General features: G+C 37.9%; 1 protein-coding gene and 1 long non-coding RNA gene across 2 annotated transcripts in view; one reads left to right on the plus strand and one right to left on the minus strand.

The window, feature by feature from the left end:
* The first annotated feature begins 5917 nt into the window (after positions 1 to 5917).
* On the plus strand, positions 5918 to 13680 carry BTF3 (basic transcription factor 3). The gene is given in 7 exon segments (XM_020998429.2): positions 5918 to 6060; positions 6556 to 6624; positions 10308 to 10421; positions 11779 to 11830; positions 11833 to 11979; positions 12518 to 12574; positions 13354 to 13680. Coding segments are annotated over 6 exon segments (486 nt in total). The 5' UTR covers positions 5918 to 6060; the 3' UTR covers positions 13401 to 13680.
* The window catches only part of LOC110216583 (uncharacterized), a 49511-nt gene continuing 37325 nt past the window's right edge, over positions 7030 to 19215 (minus strand). The window contains exons 3-5 of the long non-coding RNA XR_013486129.1: positions 16966 to 17106; positions 16741 to 16859; positions 7030 to 7115 (exon numbers count right to left, since the gene is read on the minus strand). This is a non-coding gene — a long non-coding RNA (uncharacterized LOC110216583). The remainder of the gene's footprint in view (positions 7116 to 16740; positions 16860 to 16965; positions 17107 to 19215) is intronic.

Below are 19215 nucleotides of genomic sequence, written 5' to 3' on the forward strand. Positions count from 1 at the left end.
CTTAATAGGATAGCTTCTCTGGGAAAACTTCATGGTAGTTGGACATATTCCAAGTGCTACATTCAATCTAGGGAATGTTCAGTTTGGATATCCAAGTAGATATTTTCAGTGGACAATTAATTATAAGTCTAGAGATGGAGCCCAGGCAAGCTCTGGCTCTACAACAACCTGAGATGGTGACACCATCAGGGATAGTATTATAAACTTGGGAGGCAACAGTGTGAAGATAGGTAAACTGTGAAACTAGATGAAGTCTCTGAGAGAGAGAGAGAAAGAGAGGAAGTAGAGAGGGAGGGAAGGAGGTAGAGAGACACAGAAAGAGACAGAGAAGAGTATATAGGAAGAGAGCATGTATAGGGAGAGAAGAGCATAAGTTTCAATTCTAAGTCTTAGGGCATGTATACAGTATCCAGAAAGGAAAAGGAAAAACACAGAAAAGAAGTGGCTTGGAGATGTAGGAGGAACAATAAAATAGTGGAATCAAAGAGAAGAAAAAGCTACCTGGAAAGTACCTGTATCTTCATTCCAAAGTTATTGAAAGGATGGAAAAAGATTTATTAGGATTGAGATTCTGTTAAACACAGCAATAGTAGAGTCTTTGTTTAGATTATATATGCAAAATCAACTAGTGGGTAGAGCTTTATTTTGATCCCAGTTGATAGAAGACAGATGCATAGCATCTGTTTCTGTAATAGAGTCTGGCCACTGTTGCAGAACATCTGGCAGTCACTCCGGGCCCCTAACCTCTTCAGAGCAGTACTGTCCAGGACCATCAGATAGGATTCTTTTTTCTATCCTATCCTACCCTGTGCTTCACCAGCATAGATAGGGTAGGCTTACTATCTTATGACTCAGGCAGCATCTCTAAGCTGGAAACAGATTACCTTAACTCAAGGGAAGGACAGAGAGTTTATATTTCGGTATGCAGTGTGCATGCCCTAGTCAATGGCTGTCAGGAGGATAGTGGTTATTCAGTGAAATACTTTAAACTATGAGCATGGACTACTACTTGAATTTCCTTATACACAGTTTGGCTGTTTTTACATCAGCTGAAGCTAACATGGTACTTTGGAGGTAAAGAACTCTTAAGTCCTGTCTTTCTGGAATTTCATAACATTTCATCATATCCAAAAAGCAAAAGAAATAGGTATAAACAAACAGCTCTGATTTTTGTTTTGCCGAAGGCATATCCCTAGAGCTGGAAAGGATAGTGTAGTTCAGTGGAAAGAAAGCTGGACTTAGAGTCCAGAGAGAACTGAGTTCAAATCCAACCCCTGAGACTTGCAAGCTGTGTGGTAATGGTCAGATCACTTAACCACTCTGAGCTTTAGTTAGTCCTCATCTGTAAAGTGGGTGGTAATAGCAATTTCCTCACAGGATCAAATGACGTGATGTACATGAAACATGTTGCAAAACTAAGCAGGCCATAGAGTGTCACAAAAGTCTTTGTGCAGTTTTAATATATTGAAGTTTAAAACTGAACTAAGATTTTTGGAAGACCCTGTGTAACCATGAAATATTGTTATTTATCTAGTCTAATATTCCCTCAATTTATAGACAAATGAACTCAAGTCAACAGAGTTGAGTTCACTTTTCTAAGATCATCTAGCCAATGATTAATAGATGATATTACTGTTCTAAAGAAGGTATTGTACATAAAGGGTCTGAGGACCAGGTTCTGGGAGCATGAACATGCCCTGCCAGGTTCCAGTCCAGGTGGAGGCTTAGTGAGTCTGCTTCTGGGAATACATAATGGATGGGTTCTTCCTACCCCAAACCCCACTTCAGAGTATGCACAGGTGTCCTTCATTTCCTTTTGGCTCACTGAGAGATGAAAAGTCTTTTAATTGTCTGCTGAGGTAACTGGGTGTGCATATTAAAGGTTCTAGCTGATAAATCTCTCACTGTCTTCACCTTAGCTATAGCAACTGAGTCCAGTGAAGAATCCAATGAGGAGACTGTTGAAGCAGCAAACAGTGCTCCTTGACCCAGTGCAGCAAGGAGTCATCCCTCAGCAGGGAGTGACTTGTCCATTGGCTACAGTCTACACCATCCCCAGAAATGAACTTGGTGGGGAATCTCAGTTGTTTTTCAGTCATGTCATGACCCCATTTGGGGTTTTATTGGAAAAGATACTGGAGTGGTTGGTCATTTACTTCTCCAGATCATTTTACAGAGGAGGAAACTAAGGCAAACAGGGTTGAGTGATTTGCCCAGGGTCACACAGCTAGTAAGCGTCTGAGGCCAAATTTGAACTCAGGTCTTCCTGACTCCAGGCCCAGCATTCTATCTATTGTGCCATCTACCTGCCATCTAAGCTTGGAGCATCCTGCCTTTTTAAGGGATAGTGACTAGGGAAGCTAGTGTCTTTTTGTTCTGAACCAAATGTGCCCCTAGCCAGCAATATTTAGGGGAGGCAAATAGATACAATTCTATTTCCATACCCCTTTCTTAGAGACCAGAGAACAAACTGTCTCATGGGAGGGGTGTGCCTCATGGCTCCTTCTCCTCTTCCCTTCAAGACAGTATTCAAAGTCTCTAGTGGAGAGGGCTGGCCCAGACCTTTGATTATAGCTATTGATGCTTCTCATTGTGCCATCTGTCTGCACATGCAGACATCTCATGTGGACATACACATTTTACATGGACAACACACACCTTACATTTAAGTTTGCATTTCTGTAAGTTGCTAGGCAATATGGAACTTCCCCAGCAATGGATGGAATCAAAGAAGGTCTAATCCTTTTACTTTCCAGATGAACAAACTGATAACTTAACTTACTCATGGTCACACAGACTAGTAAGTGGCAGTCAGGATTTGAACCCACAACCTCTGATTCCAAACCCACCCCTCTTTCCTCTTGTAGGTGCTTATATGTAAATAGTTGTTGGAATTGTTTGTTGTTAAAAATGAAACTCGAACAATGACTGGAGAAAGGAAGAAAGTACTTATTAAGCATCTACTACGTGCCAGGCACTGTGCTAAATGCTTTACAAATATTATCTAATTTGAACCTCACAACAGCCCTATGAGGTTAATATCCTCATTTTATAGTTGAGGAAACTGAGGCAAAGAAAGGGTAAGTGACTTGTCCAAGGTCACATAGCTAGCATGTGAGACAAGATTTGAACTCAGTTCTTGCTGACTCTAGACCCATCTCTCTATCCTTTGCGCCACTTAATTTTACTATGATAGAGCAATTTGTTGATTTGAATGAAGAGGATGATGATGATGACGAACCTGCTGAGGATAAGGAGTGGGATATGAGGCTGAAGGGGGCAGCATAGGAAGAGAGTAAACACAGAGAGAGAGAGAAAGAAAGAGAGAGAGAGAAGATAGTACTTCAACTCAGCAGAGCTTTTCAGGAAAAGGAAGGAACTTTAGAAACCTCTGAGTCAATCCACTCATTTAATAGAGGAGGAAACTGAGGCCCAGAGAAGTTACATTATAACTTGCCCAAGGTTACACAAAGAGTTCAGAGTAAAGGAACTATAATTCAAAATTTTTCTCATTTGCACTTCAGCTTTTACTATGTGTCTGTGAAAGCTGCTTATAGTAATAATGTTTTGAAGTCAGTACTTTATGATACTTCTCTAGTTAGTACCATGAATATACCCAGCTATTTCTCATGTGCTCTAATCAGCAATGTAAGTTGAAGTCTGAAAATTAGCCTCCCAAAGAAGACACTTAAAAGCACAGATTGTGGTTGCAATTTTACAAGGATTTAATGCAAATTTCACCCTTTTCATCTGTTTAGCAGATCTAGACACAAAACAGCTTGTGTCCTGGAAGAAAACAAGGAGTGAGTACATTTTAATTTCACTTTATTTAAAATTGTAGGAGCCTGAAAAATATTTGTTATTATTCCTTACCACCTGATTTGCATTTTGAAGCTCCATATACTTTGTTCTGCAGGCACTGCCCAATGATTAGAGAGGCTAATAAAGAAAAACAGCTGTTACAACTCTGAATTTGGCTTGTTTGGGTTATGATTTGAGGATGTTATTTGCACAGAAGAATCTGAATGAAACTCTAGGGACAGGAGAAAACTGGAGAAAGGAAAAATGAACTATAACTGACATACTTAGATACTTCTAAAGACTGTATCATATTTTTAAAATGACAATTTCATTCAGAAAAATGAAACTGAAAATAAAAAATAAGATTTTACTTACTAATTAGAGCCTCACCAGTTCCTTGTTAGTCTGTTTCTAGGCATAGCATCCAGTTCCAAACTCTTCCTTTGTCATTCTGGAATTACTATGGTTTTATCCTTTGGGAAGGAGCTTGTGTTTAGACTAAGAAGAGGGAGTGTTGCCCAGTGGCAAGAAGACTTATTCTGATCTCAGAGGACCTCTGTTCAAATCCCACCTCTGATAATTTACTCTATGATCTTGGGCAGATCATTTAACCTTATTAGGCCAAATTTCCTTGGCTGTAAAATGGTGTTTTGGGAACATCAATGTTGATAACCTCAATATGAGGGAAAGAATTGGGGGTAGAGAGGGAGACTTGTGAGCCAAGCATTGAATGTACTGAGAATGAGGGGTCCACTGGACTCAATACTCAAAAGCAGTACAACAAATAACTTATTTTCACACCACATAACATTAAGAATTTTAACCCCAGTTTACCTTTGAAGAATATTTAACAGTTCAAAATTAATCAGTACTTGGAGAGGGCTTTATTATTTCCTTTAAAAAGGAAGAAACTTATATTTGGTGAAACCCTTATTTTCTACTTACCCAGAGTGGGTTGTTTCTGCCTAATTCCAGGCAATTTCCAATTTTGTTAGGCTATCATTCACTTTAGCTATACATTTCAAATCAGTTCAGTCATTTATTCATTATAGCTTCTGTGTTCTCTTATCCTTAGAAGACAATCAGAAAAATAAAAAATACATATATAAAATGAACCCCAGGCATGCCCTCAAAAAGCTTACACGTTACTCAGATTGCAAGAAACTTGGTCGACAGCATTTTAAATTATTTTTTATTTTTTACAGCCAAGGTTTAAATTAGTTCTGCTATTAGGTCCTGTTTCAGTGTTAAGTAGATTCAGTTTTTTATCTCCAAGCCCAGTCACCTCATCTCTTAGGCACAAAAATCTCATTACAATTAGCCAGACGATTCATGGGGTTGTTTTCTTCGTTGCTTTTACCTCATTTCCACCAGATTTACTCCTTAGTGCCTAAGCTACTTGATTGATCTTCAGGGAGCCACTCCACTTGGTAAATCAAGGAAAAACCTGGAGGTGACTGTCTGGACCATTTACTTACCAAAAATCCCCCAAACCTGAACCTGAAAGTCCACGTGTTTTGTGACCCATTAATTGAATGGTACCATATTTTTATGGGGGGGGTGTTGCCTAATCATTTAGTTCTCTAATTTTGATGGTGCTGGGGTTCTTATTCTGTGAATTTAAGCATTTTTTGATAACTATATTTCAAAAGAATAGGTTGCCTTTGCAATCCCTATGTATTTTATTTTATGTACTTAAAAATATTATTCTGTAATGGGCTCCCTAAGGTTCCCGAGACTGCCAAAAGGGTCTGGGACATCAAAAAAAAAAGTTAAGAACACCAGATTTAGGGTATGAGCATATTCAAAGTGTTAGCAGCAGCCCCGCCCTGAAAACATAGGTCACACCCTTCTGGACAGAAGTCTCAGGAGCCTGCATGCCGGCAGTGGGAGAAGATGGAAGGCTCTCTGCGACTGCGCATGCGTAAAGACAAAGGCTCGCGGATCGCACGCACTCCAGCAACCCTGGAGAAGTGTCGATCTGGGAAAACGTCTCAAACAAGAACCCAGCCTACTGGAGAACGGGAGGGGGCGGGGAGGGGGGGGAGGAGAGGAACTGCGCGCGCCGCAGAGCTTGGGGCGGAGACGTTTCCTTCCTCTCGGAGGTTGGCAGGGAAGTGGCCAGTCGTCACTTCCGGCTTCCTCTCTGGTTGCCATCTTGCTTACCCGCGTGTGTTCCCCTGTCTTTGGGTCTTCTACCTGCAACCCCTCGAGTAACAGCCCCGCTCATCTGCGTAGCTCAGTTTCCGTTCCGGCAAGGTACAAAACGGTGTGGGGCCAGGGTCTGGACGGACAGCGGCCCCCGGGGAGATCTCCCGGAAGCGAGGGCTGAGGCCGAGCGGGGAGGGAGGAAGTAAAGAAGGGAGCTGGGAAGTCGGGCAGGCCGAGCGACGGAGCGGGGCGAGGTCCCTCTGCGCAGCCGGACCATGTTCTCCCATCCCGCGGCTCAGGGCACGGCAGGAGGAGACCTGGAGCCGCAGGTGACGCGCGGGCTCCCTCCTGCGGCCTGCCGGGCTCGGGCCTCAGGGAACCCCCGGGGGGCATGGCTGCGGCTCCGAGGCAGCGCAGGGCTCGAGGGAAGGCGAGGTCGGCGGCCGGCCGGGACGAGGGCTCAGGTCCGAGAGAGCCCCGGGCCTTCGGGAGGGGCAGCAAGGCCTGGCCGGCTGGGGGGGAGGGGCGGCTGGAGCGAGGTGCCTTGAAGGACGAACTGAGCGGGTGGGAGGCCGCAGCTCACGTCTTTTTCTGCTTTTACAGATGAAAGAAACGATTATGAACCAAGAGAAACTTGCCAAGCTGCAGGCACAAGTGCGCATTGGTGGGAAAGTAAGTTTTTTCAACTTTTCTCCATAAAGTCAAGGCTTTAATAGTGCTTTTTCACTCCTTAATGAACTTTTTGCTTGTGATTTTTTTTTTAACGTTCTTATGGGACATTGCCGAGTACAAATCTAAATCTGGTAGCTGGGGAGCATCACGTTTTTAAGCCTTCCTTTAGTCACTCCCCGGTTGGTCAGGAACACAGTGCCTGGGACATAATCAATAGGCCCTTAATAAATGCTTGTTTATTGATGGAACCATAGTCAAGGTGTTCACAAAGCACTTTATTTGAGAACTCTAAAATACCTAAAGTGGTGTTAAGAGCTTTTCCCTCCACCCGTAAACTTTGAGTTTCCTTCCTCACATAGTACACATTTGGGTACTTAATAAATGTTTGTCGAAGATCAGGAGAGGGAGGGATATGCCAGTTGAGATGTGGCAGGTGTGTATGTTTGAGAAGCAGCAAAGGTAATTGATTAGGAAAATAGAAGGCTGGCATTCTGGAAGAGAAAAAAAACACAAACTACTGTTTAGGAAGGTTAAACTTTGATATTTTAATTGAAATACCTAGATAATCTTAAATTTTCTAAAGATCACTTGTAATGAAAATTTTAATTTTGGCTAATTTAATTCTGTGATCTGATTGTAGGTATTTCTTGCTGTAAACCTAGTAACCATTCCTGTCAACCCTAGACTACTCTTGTCATCCATTAAGTTGCCAGTTGGGGCTCGTTTTACACTTTTCTCTTGACACTTTGAGAAATCAAAGAAACACACCGACTACATTAATTTGATATAGTAGCAGGGAGCCTCTGCCTCTTTTATTTATTTATTAATTCATTTATTTTTAAAGGCATTTGGGATTAAGTGACTTGCTCAGGGTCACACAGCTAGTAAGCGTCTCAGGTGTTTGGTCTGAGGCTGGATTTGAACTCAGGTCCTCTTGACTTCAGGGCCAGTGATCTATCCGCTGTGCCACCTAGCTGGCCCCCTCTGCCTCCTTTTAAACTGTTACATTATTTTGGACATCTAGGACTTAGTGGATCAAGAACTTGAAGGCAGGAAGGAACTAGATTCAGGTCTTACTTCTGACCTGTACAGACTTTGTGACCTTGGCAAATGACTTTAAGATTCTAAATTACTGAACAGTTGTTAATCTGTATAATTAATAGCAATACCCTACACTAGTAAGGTCCAGACAGAAATCCACATCTCTCTGTGTATTGTATATGTGTAAAACCAGAAATAAGGGTTCACAAGTGAACTTTTTAAAGGTTGACGGGTTTTGTTCTCATGCTCTAGTCATAGTTCCCAAAGTAAGAATTGTAGTAATAGCGACATTTGTACATTTTTAAGAAGAGATTTTTAAGTATAACTGATTTTTTGCTGTTGAATTTGATCAAGAGTAATTGCTTTTTTCTTAGATATTTTATTCTGCATCTTTTCATACAGGCATATTGTGGAACTTATAACTATGCCTGAAAGAATGTCTTCCTACTGTTTTGACCTTTATCCTTGGAAAATTTAAGGGAAGAGAAGTGAGGGTTGTTTTAAACATTAAATTTCAGGACCAAAAACTAGAGGGGAAGTTTTAAAATGGCTGGCTGCTTGTTTCCTGCTGACAGTGGATGATTATGCTTTTTTACTTTTGAAATTAAATTGAAGACTTTCTTATATCACAAGTTCACTGGACAGAAATCTATCCACTGTTAATGACATATTAGTGCTTAGTGACATTGTTGCCAATAGAATAGCATATGTTCTTACATGGTATGACTTTCCAGGTTTTTGTGCTATAGACTCTTTAAAATTGTCGGAGATACAGATAGTCCATTGGTGTTAAGACATAGTTCAGAATTGTACTGAGTCTTAAGCAATGAGTAGCTTGCTGGACCTTGAGTTCAGTGGTTTGATCTTGATCCTTGCATGCTGAAACTTGTATTCTCTAAGGTTGACACCTACATATTAAACATTGGTTGTATTTTGCACTTTTAGCAATTATTATAAGCTAGGTGTGGCTTCTCAGTCTCTGGGAAAATTTTGGTCAGATTTTTTTTAATGGGACAGAGTTTGGGTGTGCTTATACTATAATTTTTTTTAATGTTTTCAGGAGTAAATCCCTTTTGTACCTTTTGATGGATAAAACTTTAACTTTGTGGGGAGATATAATGAGGAAGGTGAAGGGTTTTCAAAATTGTGGTTTACTGGGGGTAATTGACATAAGATGTAGTCTCGATGATGTGGTTTTTTTAAATGAACGTACTCAATAAATATGGAAAGGTGAATTTCCAGACTTTTAGAATGGTATTGACCTTTTATTGTAGGGGAAGGTGAAGTGTTAACAGTAGCCAATTTTTTTGTGTTTGAAAGAACTTAAAGACTTGTGCCAGTTCTTTTCCAAAAACATCATAAAACCTAACATTTTTAGTCAGTTTAGTGATATTAGAGTTCAATTTTTTTTAATTGACTAGTGAAGCTTTATGTCAGGAGTTGTATAATGCATGTGAAAACATCACTTTTGCTCTAAAGACTACATTCTTTATGTTCCGTTTTGGAAAGGACGTCTATTTAAATGGTATTGTTGGAAATTGTTCACTTAACATTTGTATCCACTGCCAAGTTGAATCTGGGTTGAAATTTTGAGCACTAGACTACCTGGCTATTTTAAGGGCTATCTCTGAAGTTTTAGTGCCCTAGCATAAAATAGGCATTAGATAATAGTTATGCGTATGCCACCCAAGTCTTTATGACAAAAGTTTTCCACTTTGTGGTGGGATTCCCTGCCCAGCCCCTGAACATTTTTAATTATCTAAAAAATCTTTCCAGAGTCAGGAAATAACCTTGCCCAGGGTGAGCCTGTCTTTCCTTCTGTTATCTGTTGCCGCTGACCACAGATGTTCCCGCATCTGAATTTTTTTTTAATTTGTGGAAGATTTAGTCATATACTGGACCCTAGTAAAAAGGTGAAGCAAGGAATTGGGGTAACCATACCTCTTCACCATAATATCCTGGTTTAATTAGAGTAATATTTGGTGTTTAAAAATGGTTGAATGTCTTTGGAAGGATAAAATGGAGATTTTTAATACTTGTCTGTTTTCACTTATTCATTGTATTTGTTAACAAGTTTCTTTTGCATTGCCATTAGTTGTGAATATCCTTTCAGCTTAAAAGAGTACTTTCAAAAGATCATTTTCCTATAATTAAACTTTTAGAATCAGGTGACCTGTGCACAGAGGTGTTAGATATTAGATATTTGGAACATTGCTATCTCTTATTAAATCATCAAAACCTATTCATTCAAAATGAACAGATGAAAACAAAAATTCAGACACGTAGACTATAGTTATCATTTGTTCTCTGCTGGTGGTCAGAACAGTGCTGGTTAATAGAATAAATATTCTCTCCTTTTTGAAAGTTTTTCCAAATGTGTCTTTTGCTCCTGTGTTTGTCCTTATTGGCGATAAATTAATCAGGTTGATTATTTCATGTAAGTCTCCTTGATTGTTAAAACCAAATTAATACAGTCAATTTCTACCTCTCCTTTATCAGTATTACCCTCTAACCCCACCTTAGCACACTGATATTTTGTCATGATTATTTTTGTTGGTAAGGGTCCAAAGAAAAATCAGAAGGGAAAAGGACTTCATTTGAAGATGGCTTTCATGATACCTTATCTTTTTTCATCCTTGTAGGGAACTGCTCGGAGAAAGAAGAAGGTGGTTCATAGAACAGCTACAGCAGATGATAAGAAACTTCAGTTTTCCTTAAAGAAGCTAGGAGTAAACAATATCTCTGGTATTGAAGAGGTAATTTTACTAAATTTTGGCCTATTTTTTTTCCTTTAAAAAGATAAATTAAAGAGAACACAGATATAGTTCATTGTGAATTCTTTCTGTTTTACTTCAGGAATGTGGGTTTGGCCAGCTGTATAGAGTAATGGTTTTTACCCCTAAAATGGGGCACAAGGGAGAATAATTGCTCTACTTGGAATATAGTCTCTTTAGGAGATATTTAATGCAGAATTGAGATATTAATGTATTAGTATGCTGATATTGACATAGCTTTTTCTGTCCTTCTAATTCTAGTCAGTAATTTTTGACCCATTATGAATAAGTGCTATATTAAGATTTAAATATTTTTCTTTCCAAATGTGGGAAAATATGGAAATTGCTGAAGAATAATTAAAGAAAAGCAATCCTAGATACATATCCATCTTCATGGTTCAAGAACTGCCTTTTTGCTTACAAGTTTTATACTCTCTCAAAAACTTTGTAGTATAGAAAACTATAATCCATGACTTACTGTTGTAGTAATTATTAGCTATGAAGTAAAATAGTGAGCACTCCTTTCCTTTTTATGTATTTTCATGTCTTGAAATTGGGGGGAGATGAAAATCAAGACGAGTGTTAAGAGTGCCTAAATTTAATTACTTTTCATCTTTTCTGTTTGCAAAATAGCTAGAAGTAAGCTGAAACTCCATCCCAGTGACTGGTAGGCTTCTAGTTGGGTTTAGTCTAATTGCAACAACTTATCCTTGGTGTTCAAGCTTGGTGTAAGTTTATAGTTACAAAGTGTCTTACATCATCTTGCTTCCCATCTGTAAGTCCCCTTATGTTCTGACCTCACCCTTTCCCTTTTTTCCTCCCAGATGTCACTTGAACTGTCTTTATTGGGGTAGCATAAGACCTCCATCTCCCCACCTAACAGATTTTTATGTATAGAACTCTAGAGGGGGAAAAAAACTGTTGGCAGCAGTTTTATTCCTACAGATTATGATAGGCATGTCCACCTGAAGTAATTGGTTACTTGAATATGTGATAGGCAAAACTCTTGGTAGGGAGAGGAGTTTGTTTCATAGGAAATGGTCTAATAAGCCAGGTGATTTTTAGAACCAAATTGATTTGTTCATATCAGTGTGATTTGGTTATAATGTATTGGTTGTGTTATAAAACATCGATGATTAGGGTATAGAAAAAAACTTGTCAAATGCAAGGTGGTGGCTGCTGAGTTTGTTTTCTGATTAAAGCTTAACAAGGACATTCCATATGTTAGCTCACCTATTTTAAGAGATAGTCATACTTAAGCTTAGGAGTTTTGTTTTGTTGTAGAAATCTTTTAAATTAGGCATTTCTAACTTTTTTTCCCTAATTTTTTTTTAAACAGGTGAATATGTTTACCAACCAGGGAACAGTGATCCACTTTAACAATCCTAAAGTTAAGCATCATTGGCAGCAAACACTTTCACTATTACAGGCCATGCTGAGACAAAGCAGCTAACAGAAATGCTCCCCAGCATCTTAAATCAGCTAGGAGCTGACAGTCTGACTAGCTTAAGAAGACTGGCAGAGGCTTTGCCCAAACAACGTAAGTTACAATTATGTTGGAAATGTGAGTGTGGTAATTTAGTTATAGACCTTTTTTTTTTTTAATCTCCCAAAGCAATATAAATGTGCCTTAACTTCAAGGCAAGGACCTCTTCTTTAAAAATTGGTTATGAATATCCTTCTCCCTTTCCTTCTTTACTATGCCGTGTTTCTGCTTTGATAGAATGCTTTTGTTTTTCATATTCTTGTTCATTTGGATTTGAATTAGTGGAAAAAATTATTTTACATGTTTAAATTCTAGAAATCACTAACAATGGTTAATTTAAGTGAAATCCCAAGTGATAATCACTGTTGTAATTTCTTGATAATTGGTGGTAATGGAGATTAAAAAATAACAGTTCAGATTTCATCAATTATCTTTTACACTGTTGAGTATCCTAATGTAGGATACTGCTAATTTCTGTTACAGGAATTGGGTGAATACCTTGAACTACTTTGTTATTTGTTGTTAGTACTGTATTTTTGTTGGAGGTAGACTTTGAGAAAATGTAGCAACATTTATGCTGTATGTATTATAGCTGTCGATGGAAAAGCACCACTTGCCACTGGGGAGGAAGATGATGATGAAGTTCCAGGTAAGACTCTGCACTTGTTGAAGATTCTATGGTTTATTTACATCAAAGTAAAAGGCAGTAGACCATTTCTTTAACATTACCTAGATAAAACTAAAAGCACTGTTTGTACTTTTATCTTTTTCATTCTAGAGCCCCACGTAAGGCGTATCTTAGTGGACTATTCTATGGTTTGTTAACAAGAAGATTAAAACCATAATTCAGTGAATTGAGAGAGTGACAATTTCTTTTTAGCGGTACCAATAATACATTTGTTTTATTAAATTTCATACAAAATTCAAATAAAATATTATTTTTATCACATTAATACTGCAAGAGAAAGTCAAAATGCCCCTAGTAGCCCCTGAATCAGATTTCAAGAACTTTGGGTTTGTAGCTGATAATTCATTACTAATACACCCTTTTCACAGGTAACTTCAGTGTCCAAGAAGTTTAAAAAAAAATTTTTTTAAATAAACTTGTGTGTGTCTAGTGGTTTTTGTTCTTCATAGTAACCAATGTATTATTGCCCAATTTACAACACTTGTAGAATAGTACAGTTTCTCGAGTTGTAGTATTTCCACTGTTGCCAACAGGTTACTGGTATTTCCATGTTTTATGCCTGTGCTCAACTAGACTAAATTGAAGTGAATACCGAATTGGTTATAGTTCTACTTTGTGTCTTCTGTGAATTATTTTATCAGATACTCTTTTGAAGTTATTTTACCCTTCATAAAACTTAGGAATTCACTTGGAAAAAATTTATTTTCATAACATTATACTGTGTTTTTTTCCCCCCCCAGATCTTGTTGAGAATTTTGATGAGGCTTCCAAGAACGAGGCAAACTGAATTGAGTATCAACTTCTGAAAGTTAAAACTTGAAAGTTATATGGAGCTGCTATTTTATATTGTGTGACTGCTTTTTTCCTTTTTTCTTATCTTTTGTTTTTGTTTGTGGATCTGGAGAATTGGATCTAATATTTTGAAGGCCTTTGGACATTGCAGCTCTTTTCATTTATTGCTTATACACAGTTCATTCTTTGCAGCCTAACTATGCTGAACAAGCCTGGAATTAAAGTTTGAAAAAAAAAGGTTAATAAAATCTTTACCTAGTATGCAGTTGACTTGATTTTACTGGTACTGTAATTTGTATCTGAAAGCAACATAGGTTTGGGTTTTTTTCCCCAAGTAATGCAATATAATAACTTGCTATGTTCTTTAAGTTTAAATAATCAGATTCCAGTGTATTTTAGCAAAGTTATGAACTTTTTTAAATACCTCCAGATTTAAATTAAATTTAGTTGGTTGGAATGGTTTTATGTGAAGGAAGGAAGATAGAAAGAAAAAATGTTGGTTTGGAATTTGTGGTAAAGCTTTTTTTTCCCCAATGAGTGAAGCAATTAAAACACAATAGTTTAGGTCACATTTACCTCTTATGGTGAATTTATGTATGGAAATAAGAGCACATTCAATATGCATTTTGGGAAAAGTCATGACAGTTTGTTCTGGAAATAATAATAATTACTATTCATCCATTTGATTTTGAGCAGGTTTCATAAATTAAGATATTTGAGGTTTTTAACTCTTCTGGTGTTTTGTGTTTTATCAGCCTGGTAGCTTTTAAAATTTATGGGTAGACATATAACCTTTCAGCAAAGTGACACTAGTAATTGGTAAATTATTCATTGTTCCAAAACCACCCATTTAATCTTTTTACACAAAGTACTAAGTAGTTCTGAGCAGTTTAGATCCTTGTTGGTAAATCTTGTGTATTAATCTATGAACTTTTGTATTTACTGTTTTCTTTCATGGGGAGGGAAGGAGTGATTTGTTTTTGTTTTTATTTTTGCTTGTGTTCTAGCAATTTTAAAGTTTGGAAAATGGAGAGATTATTTTAGAATCCAGAGGACCTACCCTTTGTGTTTAGATGCTTTAAAGTACAACTTGTCTTTTACCCTATATATAAATTTTACTGCTAAGCTATAAATTACCTGATATTGTGTGACCTGCAGAAATGTGGACTTTTAAAAATTATTCCTCTACTAGAAGTTTGAAAATTATGACGGTTTGGGGGTAGGAGATTTGTTCTAATCTAAATCTGAAAGAACTGACTGCCTTAAAAATAGCTTCCCAGTAGCTTTCTGTTATAAATTGTCTGTCTGCTTCAGTCAACAAATATCTGAGCACCTACTGTAAACTGCTACCTATTCTCAACCCTCAAGCAGTAATTATCCCAACAAGTTTAGCTCCCAAATTAGTAGGTATCAAAATGTCAGATTCTGTTAAGCCCAGAATGGGTCTTGTGTCTTTTGCTTTGTGTTGTTTAGTCACATATGTGGAATGCCAGTTGAGTTGTTTAATTGCAGTCTGAATTTTTTTTTTTATTTAAATGAAGCTTCTGGCTAACCACTTGCATCTCTCCACCCCCATCTATAAGTAAATATCTAAGAGTAGAATGATATGTAGTGAATCAAAGGACTATTGAACATAATTCTTGGCCAATTCTGTCTTTGTGACAAACTGTTACAGGACAATTAGCAACAGATGACTGCCCAAATATAGGCAGTACCCTCATGCTGTCCAAGGATTCTCTACTGCTGCATTGTAGGAGCTTTTCTAAATAACCATCCTATTACTTTTAAGGCACTGTGGATAACTAATAATTTGTGGTAGCCGATGTGTTACATCTCACAGATTTAATTGCCACAACCCATTCAAAAATAACACATCTTTAGAAGGCCCTTCACATGGCAGGTTAGTTGGGCACATACAATTTAGAGTTAGCCAAGAGGAGACCTAGGTTCAAACCCTGGTGGTTATTTCATATTCAGAACATTACATCTTATTTGGATTTTAATTCCTAAATTTTAAAATTAGGGAGTTGGATTATGAATCTCTTAAGGCTCCTTCTATCTTGGGAGAGTCCTATGAATCTGTGACATTTAGTATGCCTCTCAAGTTAGTAAATGTCTTTGGGCCCAACTGTAGTGATCCGGTAGTTTAAAACAGACTCGTGTATTAGTGTTTTCATTTGTTCAGAATATCTTTTAAGCATGTAAATTTTTTGTTTGAAAGTCTAGATTCAGAAACATAGAAGTTTCAGTTTTCTAGAAATCATAGATGGGTGGGATTAGTCTTCTATGCACATGTGTTTTCATCGCTCCAGTTGGCACAGTCTTGTATATCATCTTTGCAGCGTACTTAGGGAATGCAGTCACAATCAGCAAAGAAAACTGTATTGCACCTCCAGCCTGAACAGGTTGGGCACTGCAAACCTGTAGGTAATTGGTTTATTTTTAAAACGTCCAATGTTCAAGCAGGACTCTACTACCAGAATCCAGGCTTAAAGACAGCTGGAAAAGAAATACCTCAGACATTTAGTGTGTATTAGTAAAAACTAAGATAACTGAAACTGGCAAGTGTTAAAACACTTTTAGGTAAAGTAATTTGTGTTGTAAGCAAAAAGCTAAGTTGAGGAATATAATTCAACCTAAAAATATTGTCCTGCTTTATTATACAAACAAGGGAAAACACTAGTTCAAATAGACACTGGAAAGAGGAGCAAACAAATGGTCCTATGTTTTTAAAAGCTTTTAACCATGTTAGTAGCTATATTTCACATATGTCAACTCCCAAGGAAGTTATTCTATAGCTGCACACTTACCAGAATAGAAAATTTATTTTTAGGGAACTTGAAATGTTTTGCCAACACCTATTATATTCTGATGGTGGCAAGACCAATATGGAACTGCATTATTTTGACCTTTTATGGCTAAGTGTTTTTTTTTAACCTTTCCAGAGGAGATTAAAGTTTCCACTCAACTGTCAGGAGGCATTTAATCTTTGTAGGGAAGTTTTGGGGAATAGAGGAAGGAGTGAGGAAGGTAAAAGCAAAGTTATGTGAAGATAGGGGCAGAAACCTTCAGAATTCTTCCTAACCTTAAATGATCCTATGAAATGAAACACTACCTTAAATTTGAGTTTAAAAGAGGGGAGGGGCTTACTCAGGTTTTTGGCTTACATCCAGCCCTTGTTGTAATCTCTTTTATTAACTAAAACTAGCTGAACCTGCTTCTTGGCTAGATCAGTTTGCTTGTTAGTCTGTTTACTGGCATTGAGTTTTATACAAGAAATGGGTGGAGCTCTGTTAGCCCATTGATGCAGATTCCTCATCTTCATTAATTTTTACCTGATTCATCTGAACAATCTCCACAGTCATTCCTCATGTCGCAGACTTTGTGTAAGTCCATGACTTCTGGTTAGGACACTTGAACAGCAAGTTTTGAGGTAGACTTCTGGGCATTTGACCTGTTTCAGACAAAGGTATTAATTCTAGGGGATGAAAATTATATAGTTAGTAGTCTTAGTGATTAATAGCAAATATATTTCAGTGTAGGGTTTTGTATCATCTCACCACAATATGCTGTGGATTCATCTCCATGACTGCAGTCTAGCTTTCTATTACAAAGCAGGGATGGTGGTAAGCAGGTGGTGAGATCATCACACAAAAAGCCAAGCTGCTTTGAAGCTGTTTGACATTGTCGGCATGATAGCCCTAGAGAGGTTGTAAAAAAGCATTATTGGTGACATCTGTGACTATCCATCTATCCTATCCATCTAAATCTGGGAACCCAGACTAATGCTGCCTTTGTACAGTGTCTGACACATCTCGTAACCTGAGTGAACACTTGTACACACACATCTGCTTAGCCAGACCTCATAAGATCATAGATCTGGAGTTTGAAGGGCATATCCTTTCCAAACCTTTCACTTGACAGAGCTTGGATCCAAGGAGGTTAAATAATTTGCTGAATGTCAGATAATGAGAGGCAAAGGCAAACTTGATCTAGGTCCTCTGACTCCACAGCCACTTTCTGAGTTCCCATCATACGTTAAATTTCTCTCTGCTCTCAAGGCCTCCTGGGACATAGGTGCGTTTTTTTTGTTTGTTTTTAGCTTACATATTTCCAGTAGTACTTGGAGCTCAGTAAATGGCTGGCTTTTGCTTGTTCTACCTAAGAGTCTGAGCTGGGAGCCTAGAGACATGGGTGTTATAGTTTGGGTTCTGCTGTCAACTAGCTGCACAACATAGGCCATGGCATCCATGTAACTCTAATATGTCTTTCTTTACCCATAAAAGGAGTAAAAATACCAAACTTGGAGGGATATGAGGATGAAGTATTTTGTAGTATTCACAGGCTCTGCCTACCTGCTTGAGGGACAGTTATGGTGATAATCATATTGGTAATATTCAGAAGACCTAGTTCGAGATTTGCAGAGATTGTTAAAGATTTGTTCTCTATCTTTGAGTGGCTTGATTCCAGACTCATCTTACATTTAAGAGACAAAGAGCATCACAGCTTAGATCTCTTATTCCCATTATAGAGACAGGGCATATTTATCTAGGAATGTGAAATTCTCCCATATTATTAGTGTTGTATTGGTATGTATTTACCACAATGGCTGGGCACTTGTTCATTGATCAATTGATTATTAGAAATAGAAGTACTTAATCTAAAATAATAAGCTCTGAATCAGTCTTCTATAATATTAAAATCTGTTCTACTGTTTGAGGCAGGCTACATAGCATTAGTTCTATTTGTATAAAGCAACCCACATTCACTAAGGACTGAACTTCAGTGATCCTATTGTACACTCATCCACTCCTACATAGGACAATAACAGACCTTTTGAATTCTCCTTGAAATGACTATAAGGAAAAACATTGCCCAAGCCAAGGGAGTGCTTGAGAAGCAGGCCTAAAAATATTCTGCAAAGTCTTTGCAGGAAATGGTTCTAAAAATATCAGTGATTTTATCTGCAATCATGGGTTTGCTGACTGAATAAGATACTGATTTTACTTATTTTCTAATCAGATATTACAGCTTGGTAAGTTACAGTCCATAAATGCTGGACTGGAAATAAATGATTAAATTGCACCTTTTTTCTGTAACCTTTTGGTTTATTATGTTAATAAATTGGGTTCGGACAGTCTGCCAGTATTTAGTTATGAGCATACAGGAATAAGTTCGCTTGGGGATTGAGTAACATTAAATGTAAACGTGGAGACAGCTGATGGCACAATGGACAAAATGCTAGGCTTGGAGTTGGGAAGACCTGAGTTCAAATCTGCTTTTAGACATAAATTATGTGACCCTAGGCAAATCACTTAACTTCTGGTTTCCTCAGTAGTAAAATGGGGATGATAATAGTATCCCAGTGTTGTGAGAATCAAATGAGATAATGTTTATAAAAATACTTAGCACAGTGCCTACCACATATGCACTATATAAATGTTTATTTTGTTCCCCAAATGGGGATAATGATGGGCTCCTGGGATCATATTAAAGGACCTACCATAAGAGTGGTTGTGGAGGAAATCTAGGTTAACTCCTCAGACACATACCACATGGGTTTAGACATAGAAGGGATGAAGTGATTTGCCCCAGGACACATGTAACAAACAGGCTCTCCATATCCTTTACACTGACATCATAGATTACTTACTAAGATTTTGAGAACCTCCTTCCTTAGCCTCAGTGTATATATGTTTATCTTAATTGTTACATACTTCCCAGAGGAACTAAGTTTGAGACAAGATCCCTTCTTTTGTCCTTCTGTTACCCTGCATGCTCAACACAGACTCGGCTGATAACGTCATTCA

Source organism: Phascolarctos cinereus, unplaced genomic scaffold, assembly GCF_003287225.1.
Source record: "Phascolarctos cinereus isolate Bilbo 61053 unplaced genomic scaffold, phaCin_HiC Scaffold_4;HRSCAF=312, whole genome shotgun sequence".
Taxonomy (NCBI): Eukaryota; Metazoa; Chordata; class Mammalia; order Diprotodontia; family Phascolarctidae; genus Phascolarctos; species Phascolarctos cinereus.